At 38.6% G+C, this 16,305-nt stretch overlaps 1 protein-coding gene and 1 long non-coding RNA gene across 2 annotated transcripts in view; one reads left to right on the forward strand and one right to left on the reverse strand.

The window, feature by feature from the left end:
* Window positions 1–16,305, reverse strand: part of NR5A2 (nuclear receptor subfamily 5 group A member 2) — an 81,892-nt gene that overhangs the window by 34,156 nt on the left and 31,431 nt on the right. Inside the window, exon 5 of the mRNA XM_040566206.1 lies at window positions 4,648–4,767. Coding sequence (XP_040422140.1) covers window positions 4,648–4,767 — 120 coding nt within the window. The remainder of the gene's footprint in view (window positions 1–4,647; window positions 4,768–16,305) is intronic.
* LOC121074295 lies at window positions 197–16,016 on the forward strand. The gene is made up of 3 exons (XR_005822254.1): window positions 197–454; window positions 13,670–13,763; window positions 15,484–16,016. It is a non-coding gene; the product is annotated as an uncharacterized LOC121074295 (long non-coding RNA).

The raw sequence follows: 16,305 nt of genomic DNA on the forward strand, positions 1-16,305 counted from the left end.
ATGCATGTGTGTGTGTGTATATATATATATATATAAAATAAAAATGAGTAGTTCCCGAAAATATATGAAGTAATTGCTTTGTATAACCTATCCATTAGCTTCTTATACCCATGACTAGTATATGTATTTTTATTCATTTCATAGGTTGAACAAAATATTGTGTTTCCTTATCTACTTTTTTGCCAGTTCCTTTCTCCTGTCCTTCTGAGACACTCCTTCCTCTAACACTCTTGTAACTTTGTACAACATTGATACTTCTGCAGGGGTGATCCTTCTCTGTGATATAGTCCTCTGCAGCCTGCAGTTTGAAAGTAAAGCTACTTCCTGAAAACCTTTCCAGCAGCAAAGCGATAAGTCATTGAACTTACAAGTTGGTCCCCTAGACAAGCAGATTCTCTGAAGGCCTCAGCAAATACAACTACATCAGGATACTAGAAACCTTCTCTGCAAGTGGGTAAGTCTAACAAAGATGACATTACCACAGAAAATTCCCCAGGCAAAGCCCCTACATGATGCAGCAACACCTTTCAATAAGGTACAGTTGAAAGAGCTACAAAAGGTTCAAGTCACAAATTTCTTAATTGAAATTAAGTTATGATTTGCTTTAAAACACAGCACTGTTGAGATCTTGGTTATCCCTCATGTTCTTCTCTGCTGCTACTCTTAGAATACAAATCTAGGTGGAAAGATATATTTGTGTGATGACTGCCTATCAATCAGTAGTTTGAACAATCTCAAAAAATCTCAGATGCTGGCACATTTTTAGACTGCCTTTTTAATCAGAAGGATTTTGACCAAACTCAACAGACAGAAAATTTGGCAATGAGTGCTGTAGGTATGAACAAAATAAGCAGCTTGTCTAGGCAACTGAACCTACAATTCATGTGTTGTTTGTTGACTGCTGCCCGAAAATGCATGAACAGTGATAATCTGTACAGAGCTTTAGTATGTGCCCTGTGTGTGCTGGATCTTGGAAGTTGGCCGTGTATTGTTGGTGCAGAAGATACAAAAGGAAAGTGCTCAAGCTGGAGGAATTAAATTTCTATAATTAGAAATTGTCTGTTAAAATTACATGCCACATGGCAAGCCAATGGAACTTGGCGTGTGGAGAGCATATTGGCAATGATTTACAATTAACTACCATCTTGCAAATCACTCCTTAGCTGTTTTCTATTATGAAATTTGGAGAGTTGTAAAATGCATTTGTGCTACTTTATTTCCTTTTGAAATGGTAATTACTACTGCTGAGGGGCAGTACTTAGTGCAGAAAATGAAGTGCGCAGCATAGGGAGGAACTTGTTTCTGAGGAATTGCTGAGGAATTGTAATGATATGAAAAAAAGAGCTTTCCTGAAACACATACACACAAAAGAGCTTCATTTATGAAACTCCAACCAAATAAATAACAAAATAAAGTAAAACACAGTCTTTTTGTGCAAGGGACAGTATTCACTTCTTTGTTGCTGACTGCACTTTTTTCACATCAAAGTGGGAACAGTGGATTGACACAGGGAAAAACTCATAAGCCAATGGCTTGAGGGAAATGCAGATGTATGGTAATGTGATAAGAATGCCCTAGAGTAACAGGTTTGAGCCAATGTGTTTGAAAATTATGAGTGCGATTCTTAGTACTAGCCCATTTTAGATACCTAGGATAGAACAGCAAATGGTATGGCCCTGGAGAGCTACATGAAATTTGACTTTTATATCAGAGGAGTAGAGGCTGTGCACTCTGAGTGGAGAGAGCAGGTATGTTCTAATTAAGTGGTAGTAAGCTCCCCCTTACAGCTTCCCCCTTGATTGTGATTGTAAAAAGGACTGTGTTTATGAGTAGCTTTTATGGAAGGATATATTAAGGAAAGCAAGGAATAAGGCTTCTGAGGTCTTAAATTTGGTAACTTGTGACAATAATCATGATCTCTCAGGTAATAAAGTAGGCTATCTAGCTCTAGTCCTCAGTTTAAAGTTAATATCTTTGAAAGCAAGGTGATTGACTGTAATTTTGCTCATAGTGCTTTGCCGTTAGCAGTAAATAAAAACTTATATAGCACTTTTCATCAGAAGTGTCGGAGTGCTTTCCACACCTTAATCAATTAATTTTTATGAGATGGTGGCACGATTATTTCCCTTTCCCTACTGGAGGAACTGAAAGGATCAGGGCAGCCACCAGCAAGTATGCAGCATTTAGTGCAGTGGCAAATATTGATAATGCCTTGGTCTAGAACTGTGGCTTTCCAGAATTATTTTATAGCTACATAGCTGAGACAAGTCTTAGAAAGACAACAGACCAGGTTGATGCTGCTAGGGTGGTCCATCCTGATACTCAGGAAAAGTACTGATACTCAGGCTGTACTGGATCAGATAGGCTAAACAAGTAACTCATGATTGAGCTGCAGTACAAAAAGGTAAAAGCAGGAAATGGCTCAGAACAAGAGACTGTCCAGGTATGCAGGGATGATGTTAAAATAGCCAGTGTTCAGCTAGAGTTGAGACTTGCAAAGGATGTCAAGTAACTAGTTACAGGATGAGCAAGAAAAATGTGGGACTGCTGCTGGACTTCGCTGGTGACTTAGTGCCAGCAAATGCAGCCCAGTTGGAGGTACTCAGCGCCTTCTTTGCTAACAAGGTCTCCGAGACCTCGGTGGTTTGCAGCAGAGCTCAGGGAGGAGGAGAGGAACCAGCAGCAGGCATACGCTGAAAAAACTTTCTGTCAATATGGAAGGGGACTGGCTCTAGTGTTCTGGTAATACATCTCCCTGCTCTCCAAGCAGCCTAAGTGTGAAGCAGCAGGTGATGGGTACTCTGTGGGTGCTTGCACCAACTTCAAATGACAAATGTTGACATAGAAAAGCCAAACTGTGTTGAAAGAGGGATGTATTAAGCCTACTTGACAAAGCTAGGGCAAAAACGGACGCAAGCAGTTCAGTTTAGCCAGGTTTTAATTTAGTTGGAAATATACAAGATCCAAAACCAGCTGATGATTTGTAAGCAGTGCATTTAATTAGCATCCTGTTGTCCAACAGCGATGAAATGCTCTGCTTTGCCATGAGAACATGTACAGCTGTTTTTTCCTGCAAGTAAAGATAAAAGTGGCTAATCCAGCTAAGAACTATTACTGTGGAAAAATGGGGACAGTGGCTAGAACTTGAAGGTATTTATGTATCTCTACCAATTTCAGTGGCACCTAGACACTTGGTATCTTAAAAACCTAGCTAATTACATAACGAATGAGACATTAATTTAACAGTTTTCTCAGGGAGAGAAAGCTGTCTATCTACTCATGGCTTTATAAATAAGCACCTTGTGTGGTAAATAAAATTGTTGCTGGTACAATCGTCGTTGTTTTGCAGATAATGAAATGGAAATGGAATCAGTAATTTTCTCAATAGCATTCATATATATCAAGACTGATGCAACTAATTTTTTTCTCATATAATTAGAGAGTACAACTTCATCTCACATAGGTTAGGGACTTCCCACAAAAGTGCAGGAGTCAGTTCTGTAGATAGAATTTGAATTTTCCCACTTTTCTTGGACAAGTGGATAATTTTTCCCTTCTACTGTACACCTTTTAATCACAAATGCAAACAATTATTTCTCCTCATTTTCTGATTCTTATAAACTCTTCTTAGCATTAAAAAAATGGCTAGACTTTTAGAATTGTGACTAAAGATGTAAGCAGATTCTGGAGCATGCAGACACAAATGTTGCATCTGTATAGTTAGGAAAAGGAACTCTTTCTCATGTGTATAAATCAAGACAGTGAATTTGTAGCAGCTTAAATACCAGTGGACCATCATTTGTTTTCACTTTGAATCAGGACCATAATGTACAGATGCACTTTGCTTTTCTTTGATACTGTGATTTTTTTTCTGCTAAGGCCAGAATAAGAATTCTGGGAATAAGGTTATGTCCTTTGTGCTTTGGAAAGTATGGGTGAGTCAAAACTAATACTTTCTTTGGGTTTTCTCTGAGTTTTCCTAATATTTGCCACATTACTGCTCTTGCATTTTGGATAATCTAAACATCTGATGCCTGAGGAAAATTAGCCACTGAAAAGCTGTGCAGAAACTGCAGGGTACATAGCCTGAGACAGTTCCTGAGACAATACCTGCATTTATATCTTATGGACTGAATAATTTTCCTGGGATTAGATGTCTCAACTCCCCAGTACTTCACATCTGCATATTTGTCTAAAAGCAAGATATTTTTGAGGCAGTAGCTGCAAGTTATCTAGGATTCTCACCCAGCTAGTGATTCTTTTGAGTAAACCATAATTATGATGGGAAAATAAAATAAATTACTTAGACCTACAGTGTAGGGTTTTGGATGTCTGTTGTTGCTGTCAGAAACAAGCCATTTTAGCTCCAAAGAAATACAACTTCTTGAGAGACGCTTCTCATCTGCTGTTTTTCAATCACTGAAGTATACAAGTATATTTGAAAAGCAAAGTTCTTATGATTATATCTACTTTTATAAGTTTAACTGTAATCAACAGACTAGGAACAGAGTGCACAAGTCATTTTATCTACATTATTTGTGGAGAATCTCTGAGAACACAGAAGTGCTTCTGACCTAGTTAAATTCCTGCTATTTTGAAAATGATTATTAAAAAGCCATCAATACTTCTCTGAGCCCACATACTCACTTGTTGCCCGGTAACCAGAAGGATGGAGCCTTCTTTCCCATGTACCACTTGCCGGTAAATGTGATCTAGAATTAAGAGTTCACTCCAGCAGTTCTGTAGCAACTTCATTTGGTCATCAACCTGTAAAGCAAACATGAACGTTGGTGGCGTTATGCTGGGAGTTACATTTTACATCACACTATGGAGTGGTGTAGAATGGACACACTATGGAATGGACACTGGCTAACATGCCGCTTCCTTCAAGCATCATGTGAACAGAAATACTGTCAAAAGTTATTTGTCCACAAAACTGCTATTCTCAGCTGAACAAATAGGGCATTGCTGAAAACATTATCTGTAAAATATATAGAATATTTGCAGTTGATTACAGGAAGTTGATTCCAGGAAATCAGAACTATGGCAACGTTATGCAAAGTAATACCAGTATTATAAGATAATTATGAAACACTCATGGCAACAGGACATTATTTTTAGCCAAAAGCAAAAATAGCAGAAACAATGCTAACATAAACTTTCCCATACTCCCCATCCTTGAATCTCAGCTTTTGGAAAATAGAGAAGAATCTGCAGGTTCAAGAGCACTATTGCTGCAACAAACCCAAGTCAGAAGTAGGTTCCTTGCAAAGGAAAAAGTGAAGAGGTGATAAACATTCTCTCTAAGAATGATTATGTTACTATGGAGAAAGAAGAAAACAGACACAAGGGGTATCTTCAGGTGTCACCAGCAGGGCCAGAAAGACATGTACGTAAGGCAGTAAGAGAATGCATTTAGCAATAGCAGGAACGTTCTGGGCACTCAACACAAGCAGCCTACATTAAGGTTTTGGTGCATTGGTATTTGAGATGTGCATATTACAGGGTAACAAAGTCTCTCACTAAACTGATGCTAATTGCAACTGGACTGCATTCAGTTTTATTCACTTTAACCATGGAAAAATGATGAAAATTTGCAGTGACATGGGGAAAAAATGCACAAATTAGTGGAAGGACTTTGAATTTAAGTCATGGTAAGCATCAATATCCTGTGGATCTGTTCTTACTGAACTTACTGATTTCTTTCCTAAAAAAAATGGAAGTCTTTGACTTCAGACAGTCCTGGGAGAGTTAAGGGTTGCGTACATTAGCCTCGCTACAATTAAGTGCGTGGTGTGGATGTGGTAATAGCATGTATACAGTTCAAAGAACTCTAAAAGCCTTCGTATGTAGCAAATGCTGAACAAAATTATATAAAATAGGAGAAATAAAAAATAAATTAGCAAGGAGAATATTTTTAGAGGGCAGCTGCATAAAATTTCCCAGACAGAACTATTAAAATATTATTTGAGGAGTTCTAATTTTGATTGGTTTAGAACTTCATTTGATGATGGATGGGAAACTGCATTTTTAGGAGCAATCCTGCATGAGCTTAAATAAATAATGCAATAGGTATTTTCAAATTTTATCATCATTCATCCAATGATTTTTTTGAGCTTTATCCTTTCCAGCTTGTTTTCTTGTTGTGTGGTAGAAAAAGAAGTAACTTTTGTTACTGATGGATTTTCCAAGTGTCATCTATGAAAGCTGCCTGATATTTTCTCTGTTTCCAGTCACTTGCCATATGGCTCAGACTTCAACATCTTAGACATCCAGTTCTTTCTTTGACTCCCTTATTTGCCGTAACTTCTCTTCTCTGCATCACAATCTTCTCCCAATTCTTCTTGTCCCAGTTTCTCCCCTTAGGTATCTGTATTAAATTATTCCTCCTCGCTGGACTGTGCAAAGAAATGAAATCAGGATAGAAAGGGAGAGGGCCACTGTAAAGCCAGTGCAGGAGTACCTGTGTACAGCCCTTTCTCCCCCATAGCCTTCACTAGGCCCTGCTCCACAGCTGTAGCAGGTATCTGTGCTGGGAAACATCTTATTCCTTCCACTGCTGGTCTGCCTAGAGGATGGCATCGTTTTATGGTTTGGGTTTTTGTTTGTTTGCTTGTTGTTGTTGTTTTTGTTTGTTCTCCAAGAAATTTAGAAAAATAAAGGAAATTATATCTAAATATCTATGCCAAAATAACATCTTAAGGTTGCAAAATCCAACACTGCAGAATTATTTAATGCTTGTATTAAGATTGTCTGTTCCATTCCTAATTTGTTTTCCATTTGTCTTTGTGTTATTACAGACACAAAAAGACTGAACTGGTTTTGGGTAAAACACTCTCGGTTCTGATAGTTCAAGTTTCACATGCTTTGGCTTTGAGGTACTAAGCATAATCTTTTAAAATATTGCCCTTCTGCCTACAGTCGTGGTTAATACATGTAAGCTCAGATAACACCTGTAAGCCACATATCCATGGGCAATAGAGACGGAGGATAGAAAGAGGTGTGGACTCTGTAGATGGATATATTATTAAGTCAGTGCAAAGCTAGTGCTATCACAAACTCAGCCTTGCTCCATCCCAATGCTGTCTGTACCCATGATAATTCATTTCTGTTCAGATCACAGAGCAAGGCTGATTCTGTATTAAACGATCTCTCTTCCTCTGCCCACAATGTGTATTTGTCTATAAAACCATTTCAGCCAAGTGACTTGTTAGCTCAAGAGAGGACTATAAATTACCACAATGAAACACTCCCACCCAAAACATGGGCCACGTTTAAAATAAGGCATTATTTGAAGGAATTATTTGAAATTTACAGATTCTAGTACTCTTGCTTTTTACATGAAGCTGTTTTGTGGTCATTCTTTTCTCTGTACAACCGAGTGTTACAAAAATCAAATAAATCATGCCAACATGATAATTTCATCCAAAATTAGCATTTCACACAAAGCTACCACAGCTTACATCTGAACAAAACAAGCTGTGAGACAGTTTAAACATTCAACTTCCATGTTGTAACAACTAATACCTGAATAAGAGGTCAAGCATTTGATTATATTATAAATGACATATTTCTGGCTAACCCATCTGTCTCAGCCACAGGCAGCAACTTTTGAAAACAAACTGCACTTTACAGGGCTGGCTTTCTGAACGCCCCAACAGCAGCTAGTCTGCAATCAAAGCCTACCTCCCAAGCTTTATCATATCATTACTGAGCCAGTGCTGTGAGAACAGTATGAGATGGCAAAATCACACACAAAAAAATGTTTTGCACATAGCCTGGTCCTGCTGTTCTACAAGACTCATAAAACTAGCAACAGCGAACGTCTGCTAGTGGTTCACAAAATCTGCTCCTCCGTATTCACTGTAATTTAGCCAGTGAAAGCCTCTAAAATGGGTATCATAAAAAGCAAAATACACATCCAAAACATTGGGTTCAGAAAACTATTAGATCCAGCTGCTTTTGCCATTTCAGGAAAGCTGGCAGAGCAGCAGAATGCTTCCCAGTTTTCACTGGGAAGAAACAGAGATGACCTTAAGGAGGGTCATGAATTACTAAAATGGAGGATCAATTACAGCCTACTTCTGAAAGGCATGTAGATGAGGAAAATCACATACCTTAACTCTGCTAATGCCTAGTAAATGGAAAATAGAAAACAATGTAGATCACTGAACAAACATGGTAACATAGCACGTCTTATGTTAGAATCAGCTGGCAAACTTTATGAGGTGTGTAACTTCAGTCAGAACACAAACACCTTTGTGTTTCCATGGCACATGAGTGTGCATTATCTAGCAAAACAAAAAATCAGCCTTTGGTCATAGCAAGTATGTGCCTTAAACCGATCCTGGGGGCAAAGATGCTTAAGCTGTAATGGCTGAAGTGGTGAGTGAATTCTGAAAAGGAAGGTACTATGCAGAAAATGCACCTTGTGGACTTCAGTCTCGTGTGACACCAGAGCACGCTAGTCCTCCACTAACAAGGTGAGCAAGAGAAAAGGTAAGATTCTGTCGTCATGATAGCTTAGCTTCAGTCTGGGATTTTCCTGAATAATCAACATCATTTTCAATCATGGTATACATTGAATTAGAAACAAGCCCAAAAGCTTGTACTGGTGGCTAAACTTTGAGGCTTTTCAGTTTGTGGAGATCTTTGAGAGTAATATCAATGTATTAACAATAACAACAAAGTGCCTTTTGTCCCTACTACTGGGAATGATTATAAATAAAAATTGAACATCATATGGCCAACAACTGTCCACTACAAGAATACTCCCCAGATTTGCAGCTGCTCCCTGCCATAACAGACCATTGACACAAGGATAATGTAACCAATGTCTTACCTAAGAAAGCTGTCAGATGAAATACCCATTTGACAACTATCTAGCCTCAAGCAAAAGTGAGAGTGAATACTGTGCCCAGATGGTTAAATTTAGGTCCTGTCTGGTCAGTGGCATTTAGATGAAGACTCTTATCGGTGGAGACAATATAACTGGAAATTGTTGCTGAAGAAATGGTGTCTAAGGAAAGATGTGGAGGAAGCTAAAGGGAGAGTGTGTGACTTGAAAGAGGAGATCATTTCCAGCACACAGGGTGGCATGGAAGAGTAATAATGTTAAGAGTATGAAAGGAGTAAAGCATTACACTTGTAAAACAGTGGCTGAATAACAAGGGAAGCAAAGAGAGTGCTTAGGAGGAGGTTTTAAAGGAGGGGACAAGGAGGTTGTGTGGTGAGAGAAGACATAAGGGAAGTTGGATGTCAGGTAAAACACTGAAGGTGAAGGTGACGAGATGGGATATTATGCAGGCTTAAAGGGATTGTGTGAGAGTAGATGTTGCTGCTGGGGTAGAGAAAGAGCAGGTACTTTGTCAGACAAGCAGAGGATGGCAGTTGTCACCAGCAGAGATGAAAATGGACATGTGCATTGACCAGTCTTTTAAGTAGTAGGAATACATGGGTGAAGCAAGGGGTAGCTTTCTCATAGCGTTGTACATGGCAATTGGTAAATCCTATTTCCTATAAGAAAAGCCTATTCACTTGTGCTTACAGCGAGGACAAAGAAGCATATCAGAATTTGGAGTCATTCATAACCTTGTATCTCGTGCTGCTTGGCCTACTCGTAGCATATGAGTCATAAGCTCAAAGACAAATGGTTGTTGTCGCAACCACCTCTGTGCTGCCTGCCAGCTCCCTTGCTAGCCAGGATAAACTAACGTAACAGTGTGGTCCATTCTGCAAAAAGGGTCTCCCAGAATCTGGAGTACTGGAAGGCATACATACATGGTGAACTCAACACTGTGCAGTCAGCGTGCCTGTGCAATATCCACTGGTGGGTGTTGTGTGTACAGAGGGATGGCAGGATACAATGTGCTATATTCTCATCAGGTTTTAAGATGTTGTCCTTCCCATATTGACCTGGAAACATACCTGCGGTGACCTCACGGTAGAAATGTGCACAGTCTCAAATGCTGTCAGTGCTGTTAACTGCAAATATTTTAGTGCTGTGCGAAAAGACACCTTTTGCTCTCTCTCTTCGCCCCAAGAGGCAGTCACTACTTGCACAGGCCTTTTGTCACAGTGCTTGAGGAGGCTGCAGACTGTGCTCTGCCCTTGTTGTCCCAGCCATTGCCTGGCCCAGCTCTTCACAGGAAAGCCCCAGAGCAGAGCTGCTGTGTGGCTGGGCTGGGAGGAGTGTGTGTCTCCGGACAGGATCTGATGAAGGTGGGTCTGTGCCCCCTGCATTAGCTTGCTCTGCAGTTTCACTGTACACTAGTGTTTCTCTTTCAGAACATAAAACAAAACAAAACAAAACAAAACAAAAACAAACCAGGAAAAAAAAACACAACAGAAACAGAAACGAACAAACAAAAAAACAGGTTTCTGAAAAGAGAGAAAGAGATATGGTCCCCCCTTCTCCTGAAGTCCACTGACCCTTTTTCCCTGAGGTTTAATAGGACCATGGGGCCTGGTGGCACTGTAACACTCTTTCATGTCCACTATGAAAGACTCACCCAGCATTGCTCAACTGCACGCTGTTAAATATCCTGACACAGGTCTGAACACAGATTCCCTGGCCATGCCCGACTTCTTCCCTGCAAGCTGGAGTTATAAGGTGACTTTAAATCACTGTTCTGAGTTCTCTGCTAGCAAGGATTAGAAAACAGGCACGTATTAGACCACATTTAGATACAACTATTAGTTTGCATAATTTATCTTCCACAACACAACGCAAGTCACGTAGGACATTTCTGGGGGTGGAGGAAATAGGTTCTCAGCTTGAAGTGCGAAGTTGTAATCCTGAGCGCTGTGGTGACACGCGATCTCGTGGTGGGACAGAAAGGTGGGCTGGCGGCCGGGGGGTCGCGTTTGCCTGCTAACGCTGCCCTCCCACTCAGCTGGGCCCCGAGCTTTTGCTAGGGGAATGACTGGAAGGCTGGCAGGCTCGCTGGGCCCCTGTGGAAACAGCAGCACCCAACCCCACATTATCAATTGCAGTTAAAAGCAGGACTTATCTCAGAAATGCTGGTTACTCATCTGAAAAACTATTTGTGCTGATGTTATAGATGAGGAAGGCTAGTGCAACACAAGAGTAGTATTGTTGTAGAGTGTATGCTTCCCACAGCAGGGGATGTTAATCATTATAGACTCTTGTTTTCTCTGAGGAACAACATTGAAAATGCCAAATGGTAAAATGAAGAATAATGTGTATGTTTTGCTGAAATGCTTCTTAATCTTATCAAAACCACACTGTATCTTTCTTTTAGGAAAGTGTTTCACAATATTTAGCATACAGGAACCAACAATCACAGATTTATTGCAATTTTTCTTCTGAAGAGTTATTTTCAGCCTGGCACTTGATGAATTACCTGTTAAAAGTTTTGGGGTCATGCTTTTTTGTTGTTGTTGTTGCTTTAAGTTAAATATTTTCCCTATAATTATTGCTGTAGGTTCAGCTAAACAATGCTCTCACCTTTTACCTAGTCTATACCACTGTCTCTGAGAAGTTGGAGAATCCTTTTTCATCTCTTCATTTGCATCAACTAGTGCTATAGCTCTGGGCTTTTCTGCTACTAAAAATTTAAAAGGGTATCTAATGATTAAAACAAAAAATACAATGATTGAAATTTATGTGATAAAAATGTGTTGGATTCAGCTGAATTGTTTTTACTTATGATTCTAAAAGGGAATGCCAATGCCACTTTCAAGTTCTACGGCCATTGAATAGCCATTTCCTAGTGAATATGAAGTGATTAAACATCTGTCTGAATTGTTCAGCCTGAAGCATACAAGTTCAAGGGATGGTTGAACTTCCTTTCAAATGTATTTTGGAGATCACTGATAAGTCATTGCAGACATACAGCTCGAGCTGATACTTCATTTTCTTATGCTATAGTGAAGCAAATCGCCCCAAATCAAAGTTTTATATGACAAGTTCATTCCAGAGGCTAATTTTTACTGCTGAACACAGACTTGGTTTCCAAATCATTACATGGGTAAAAAAGGGTTTGGACTCTGCAGATGGGTTGCTGCTAACAGTGGGAAACCTATGCAAGGTTGCTGTCAAAAGCAGCACATAGTAGCCAATGTGGTTTTAAAAGAAAATGCACAAAATTTCAGAATCAGTGAATGCCCTGATAAAACATGATTACTGTCTATAACCTCAGTAATAAATGCTGCAAAGTTCAAGAAAAAGTGATTCAATGTTAACTACGATCGTTCCAGCTCTTTACTAGAAACCTGTGTTATACAAAATTGCCTATTCTACGTGAAGGCAGGGAGTGAGCTTTACAAGCCCTGGTTGCATTAGATGGCTGTCCTGTTGCTCTAGTTAGACGACTGTCTAGCTCTAGTTTGAAGTGAATATAAAACATGTTAGAGTTTGGTAGCAATCTACATTTTTTTCGTGATTTAAAAATGAAAGGGATATAGAAATATTCCAGTGTGTGCCTCTTCCTGCTCCTTTATGGCATATAAAGAGGATCTTATAAAGATGCAATTATACTCAGTATGTGCCTGCGCCTGTGTGTGCGTGTGTGTGTACACTTCTGCCTTCAGTAACTTCTGAATCCATCAAACCAGTGTCAGCTAATTTCAACAGAGAGTTCATGTATCCAAGACATTAAATTTCTATATGCCTTCCAGGAACTAGTATGCAGACAGAGGAAAGTAAGTGCTAAGTACCGCCCTGAAGGAAAGACTAATAAGCTCAGCCTTTTTTCAACATCAGAGAACCCAGAGAGGACTAAAATGTTTCATTAATTCCCTATTCATAGAACTATTAATATTTGGAATATCAAGCAACTTTTTACTTTGTTAAAGGGTATAAATAAGGAATTTGTAGCATAAAGCAGCATTATATCTTTGAACATCCCCGTGCTTCTACCCTTCCAAAACTTGAAGTGACTAGGTAGTGCCCATGCTCCAGACGGCATGGGGTGTCTCCTGCTTAGCGAACGCCCACAGGCAGAGTGATGGCTCTGCAACATCTTCTCTCCTCGCATGCCCCTGGCCAGCTGTCTAAGGTCACTGTGAAAGGGGATCACACCAGCCATGACCAGTCACTTCCCAGTTTCAGTGTTCACCTTCTGACTAGTCAAAATACTTCCATAAAAAAACCAGCCTCAAGCACCAGTCCACAGCCATCCTGCACTCTTGCAGGAATATTACACAACACACATGGGTCTAGGGGCTCACACTGCTGAAGAGAGTATGGGCAAGCAGCAAAAGGCGATCCTACTAAAGAATAAGACCTCTCTTCTTGTATAGATCTTCAGAATCTGTTTGGAGTCTATCCCACTCTATGAAGGGGAAAGTAAACAGCAAATCTCAGTTCTTCAAACAGCAGATGAAAGGGCTGTTACTTTAAACTTTGTGTGTATATATAATATAGAGTACAGCAAATGCAATGTAAAAAAATTTTTTTTCCTTTTCCTGAAAACTGTATGTATCTCTGTGCAAACTGCATGATACTTAGTGTTTTGCAGTCAGCATTATTTCTGATGAATTATAAATGTGTTTTTCTCAGGTTCTTTTTTGGATCATTTTTTTAAACTGAAAATAAGGAAAGGATTTCTTTTCAGTCCAAGTGAAAATTTTGCTTACAATGCAATGTTTCTTCCCTGTCAAAGTGAATGCAAAGATAAGTAAAGAGGAAAATTATTCTTTTCAGCATCTGTTTCACAGGGTGAAGAAGGAGATGTCTTCTTCATGACTGGATAGACTCCATAGAACTGATCTTCAAAATCCTTCAAAATCCTACTCATGTGAGTATCTGTACCAATGTTATTACAATATAAGTTTATTCATAGTTGGGTCTAGAACTTAAAAAAATAATTAAAAAAAAAATCATTTAATGCTATGTAGTGTGTGTAGCAATTTTGACAGTAAAACTTTTACCTTGAATTACTCCAGAAATACTTCTGTGTTTTCTGATATCAACAAACTAAATTTCAAAATGTGCTGGGCCAGATTCTTAAGTCTGAACTTGCATGGACATAAGTCCTTTGACTTCTGTGTAAATAGAATCAGGATTAGGCCCACTCAGTTCAACATTATCGTTATGGGTCTGAACTGCATTTTAGGATGCACAGTGATGTCCTCTGGGGAATGAGAAGACAAGACTGAGTCTAGTAAATTTTAAAGAATGGATGGTGAATTTATTCTCAATATATTCAAGGAGCAGTTCCACTCTATTGTACAGCAGACTTCAATTAAAGTCTCTATGGTCTTCTCCAAGTCACAAATATTATAGTATTATCTGAAAGGATTTCTAATATATAATATTCCTTTCCTGTTTGATGATTTATTGGATAAATTATCATGTCGTTTTTCTTACAGCTACCCCATTTTTCTACCTGACATTTATTCCAATAGTTTATATGTAAACTTTACCTCCTACATTAACTCTCATTTGTAAAATTTATTAGAAAACAGCAACATCAAATCTCGACAGAGATCAATACAACACACAGAGGTGCATTAATAGTGTAAATTATTAAAGTCATAGTAATAAATAAATTTATTTTCTACAGAATAAATATTCTATTTAAACTCAATGAGCTAAGTATAATATGGAAAAATATTTTTAGCTTGTGACACGAGAGACATGCTAATTTCAGAAAGAACCTTTAATATGGTAACAGGCAGGCAGAGCAATCTCCCAACACACAGGGTCATGTTCTTTCAAGTGCTGTATGCCCCATAACGCTGTTTTTTGCATGCATTAACACAAGAGTTACTTAAATTGGCTCTCATTTAAATTACACTATGTGGTTCCCCCCTTGTTTAATAGGGTTTGCATTTCTTTATTTCCAGTACAGCTATTCAAGGGGGTATGGGCTGTAGGGAGAGGGCAAGCCAAGAGAAGTATAATCTTATTCTTTTAAAAGGTGACACCTACAGATGTCGGTTTGTGTGCACAGCACTGGACTATGTTTCCAGTTATACTAATGGGAGTATGCAAATAATCTTCTGATTTCATACCTAAAAAGCAGTTACTTTAAAGTTACAGCAGTGTAAATGAGAGAAGAATAATTTTCCATTTATGTGTTAGTGATACCCAGGGCTGAACACTGAATAAACCATGTCAAAATCTAATACATTGGATCTTACATACCATTTCTAACAAACACTAAATCTGAAGGCAGAACTAATTTTTATTCTGAAATTAACGTCCTTTTAATGTGTATAGTAACATTTTGTTTTTATTTTATTTTGCTTTTATTATATTGGTAATATTTTCTAGATTAAAATACACCATGCAAAAAAATATCACCATGCAAGCTCCTATTTAGATCCCTTCTCCATTAAGGTTACACTGATACTATTTGTTTGCTTGCTTATAATCTTTGTTATATATATAAAACACTATATTGGGAATAGAATAATTGGTTTTATATTTTAAATGTTCTTTATCATTTGATTACACAGCATTTCAATCTTTTTCAAGAACTAAAATATGTTGTTCTATTTTACTTTTCATAGTCCTTCCTTCTGCCCATATTTGAATCACCGAAACATATGGATCTGAAGTCTCAAGTCAGGGAGCTATAGTGTATAACAGGACAGAAAGTCACCTATATTACACCTTTGGCAACAGAAGCTGGTAAAGCACTGCATTTGCCACACAAATGTATTTCACAGTGTTTTCCCGTTTTGTAATCGAACTGCCGAGAAAATAACAGCAAAAGCAGTAAGAAATCACAAGAAACAGTGTCTTCAGACAAGATGTGAAAGGAGATGGTATACTGATGAAGAGAAAATACGGAAAGGTGGTCTTACATCCCAGAAGCTGCAGCAGTAACAGTAAGTCACTGGGGCAGAGATTAAATGAGAAAGAAGATGCAGTGATAATGGAGAAAGTGACAGAATGTTCAGTGTTAGGAATGGGGGTTGTCATGTACTAAACTAGTACCTTTCCGATTTGAGAGTAAAAGTTGCTTAAAAAGCACTGCCAAAGGAAGCTGAAGTTATACAAGCACGTTGTGGAGAAGCAAGAACCAGTGAGTTAGTGTATATAGGAGCGATCCAAAAGACTTAGTGCTTCTCTCTTCTCTTTGCATCTTAAAAGCATTGCAGGAGGCTCTCGGCATGCAGCTACTACCATCTAGCTAAATTCTTTCAACTCTGAACAGCATCTACGTGAAAATTAGCTCCTTTCCTGAAAAATTCAAGTATAAAAGAGCAGAAAGAACCATGCTATTAAAAATCACAGGAAGTGTTGATTGAATGAATGTTCAAGGAATAGTGTATTAAAATGTTTTTTCCATTTATCCCTTTATTTGGCATTGTTTCATTTATTCCCAC

Source organism: Cygnus olor, chromosome 8 (genome assembly GCF_009769625.2).
Source record: "Cygnus olor isolate bCygOlo1 chromosome 8, bCygOlo1.pri.v2, whole genome shotgun sequence".
Taxonomy (NCBI): domain Eukaryota; kingdom Metazoa; phylum Chordata; class Aves; order Anseriformes; family Anatidae; genus Cygnus; species Cygnus olor.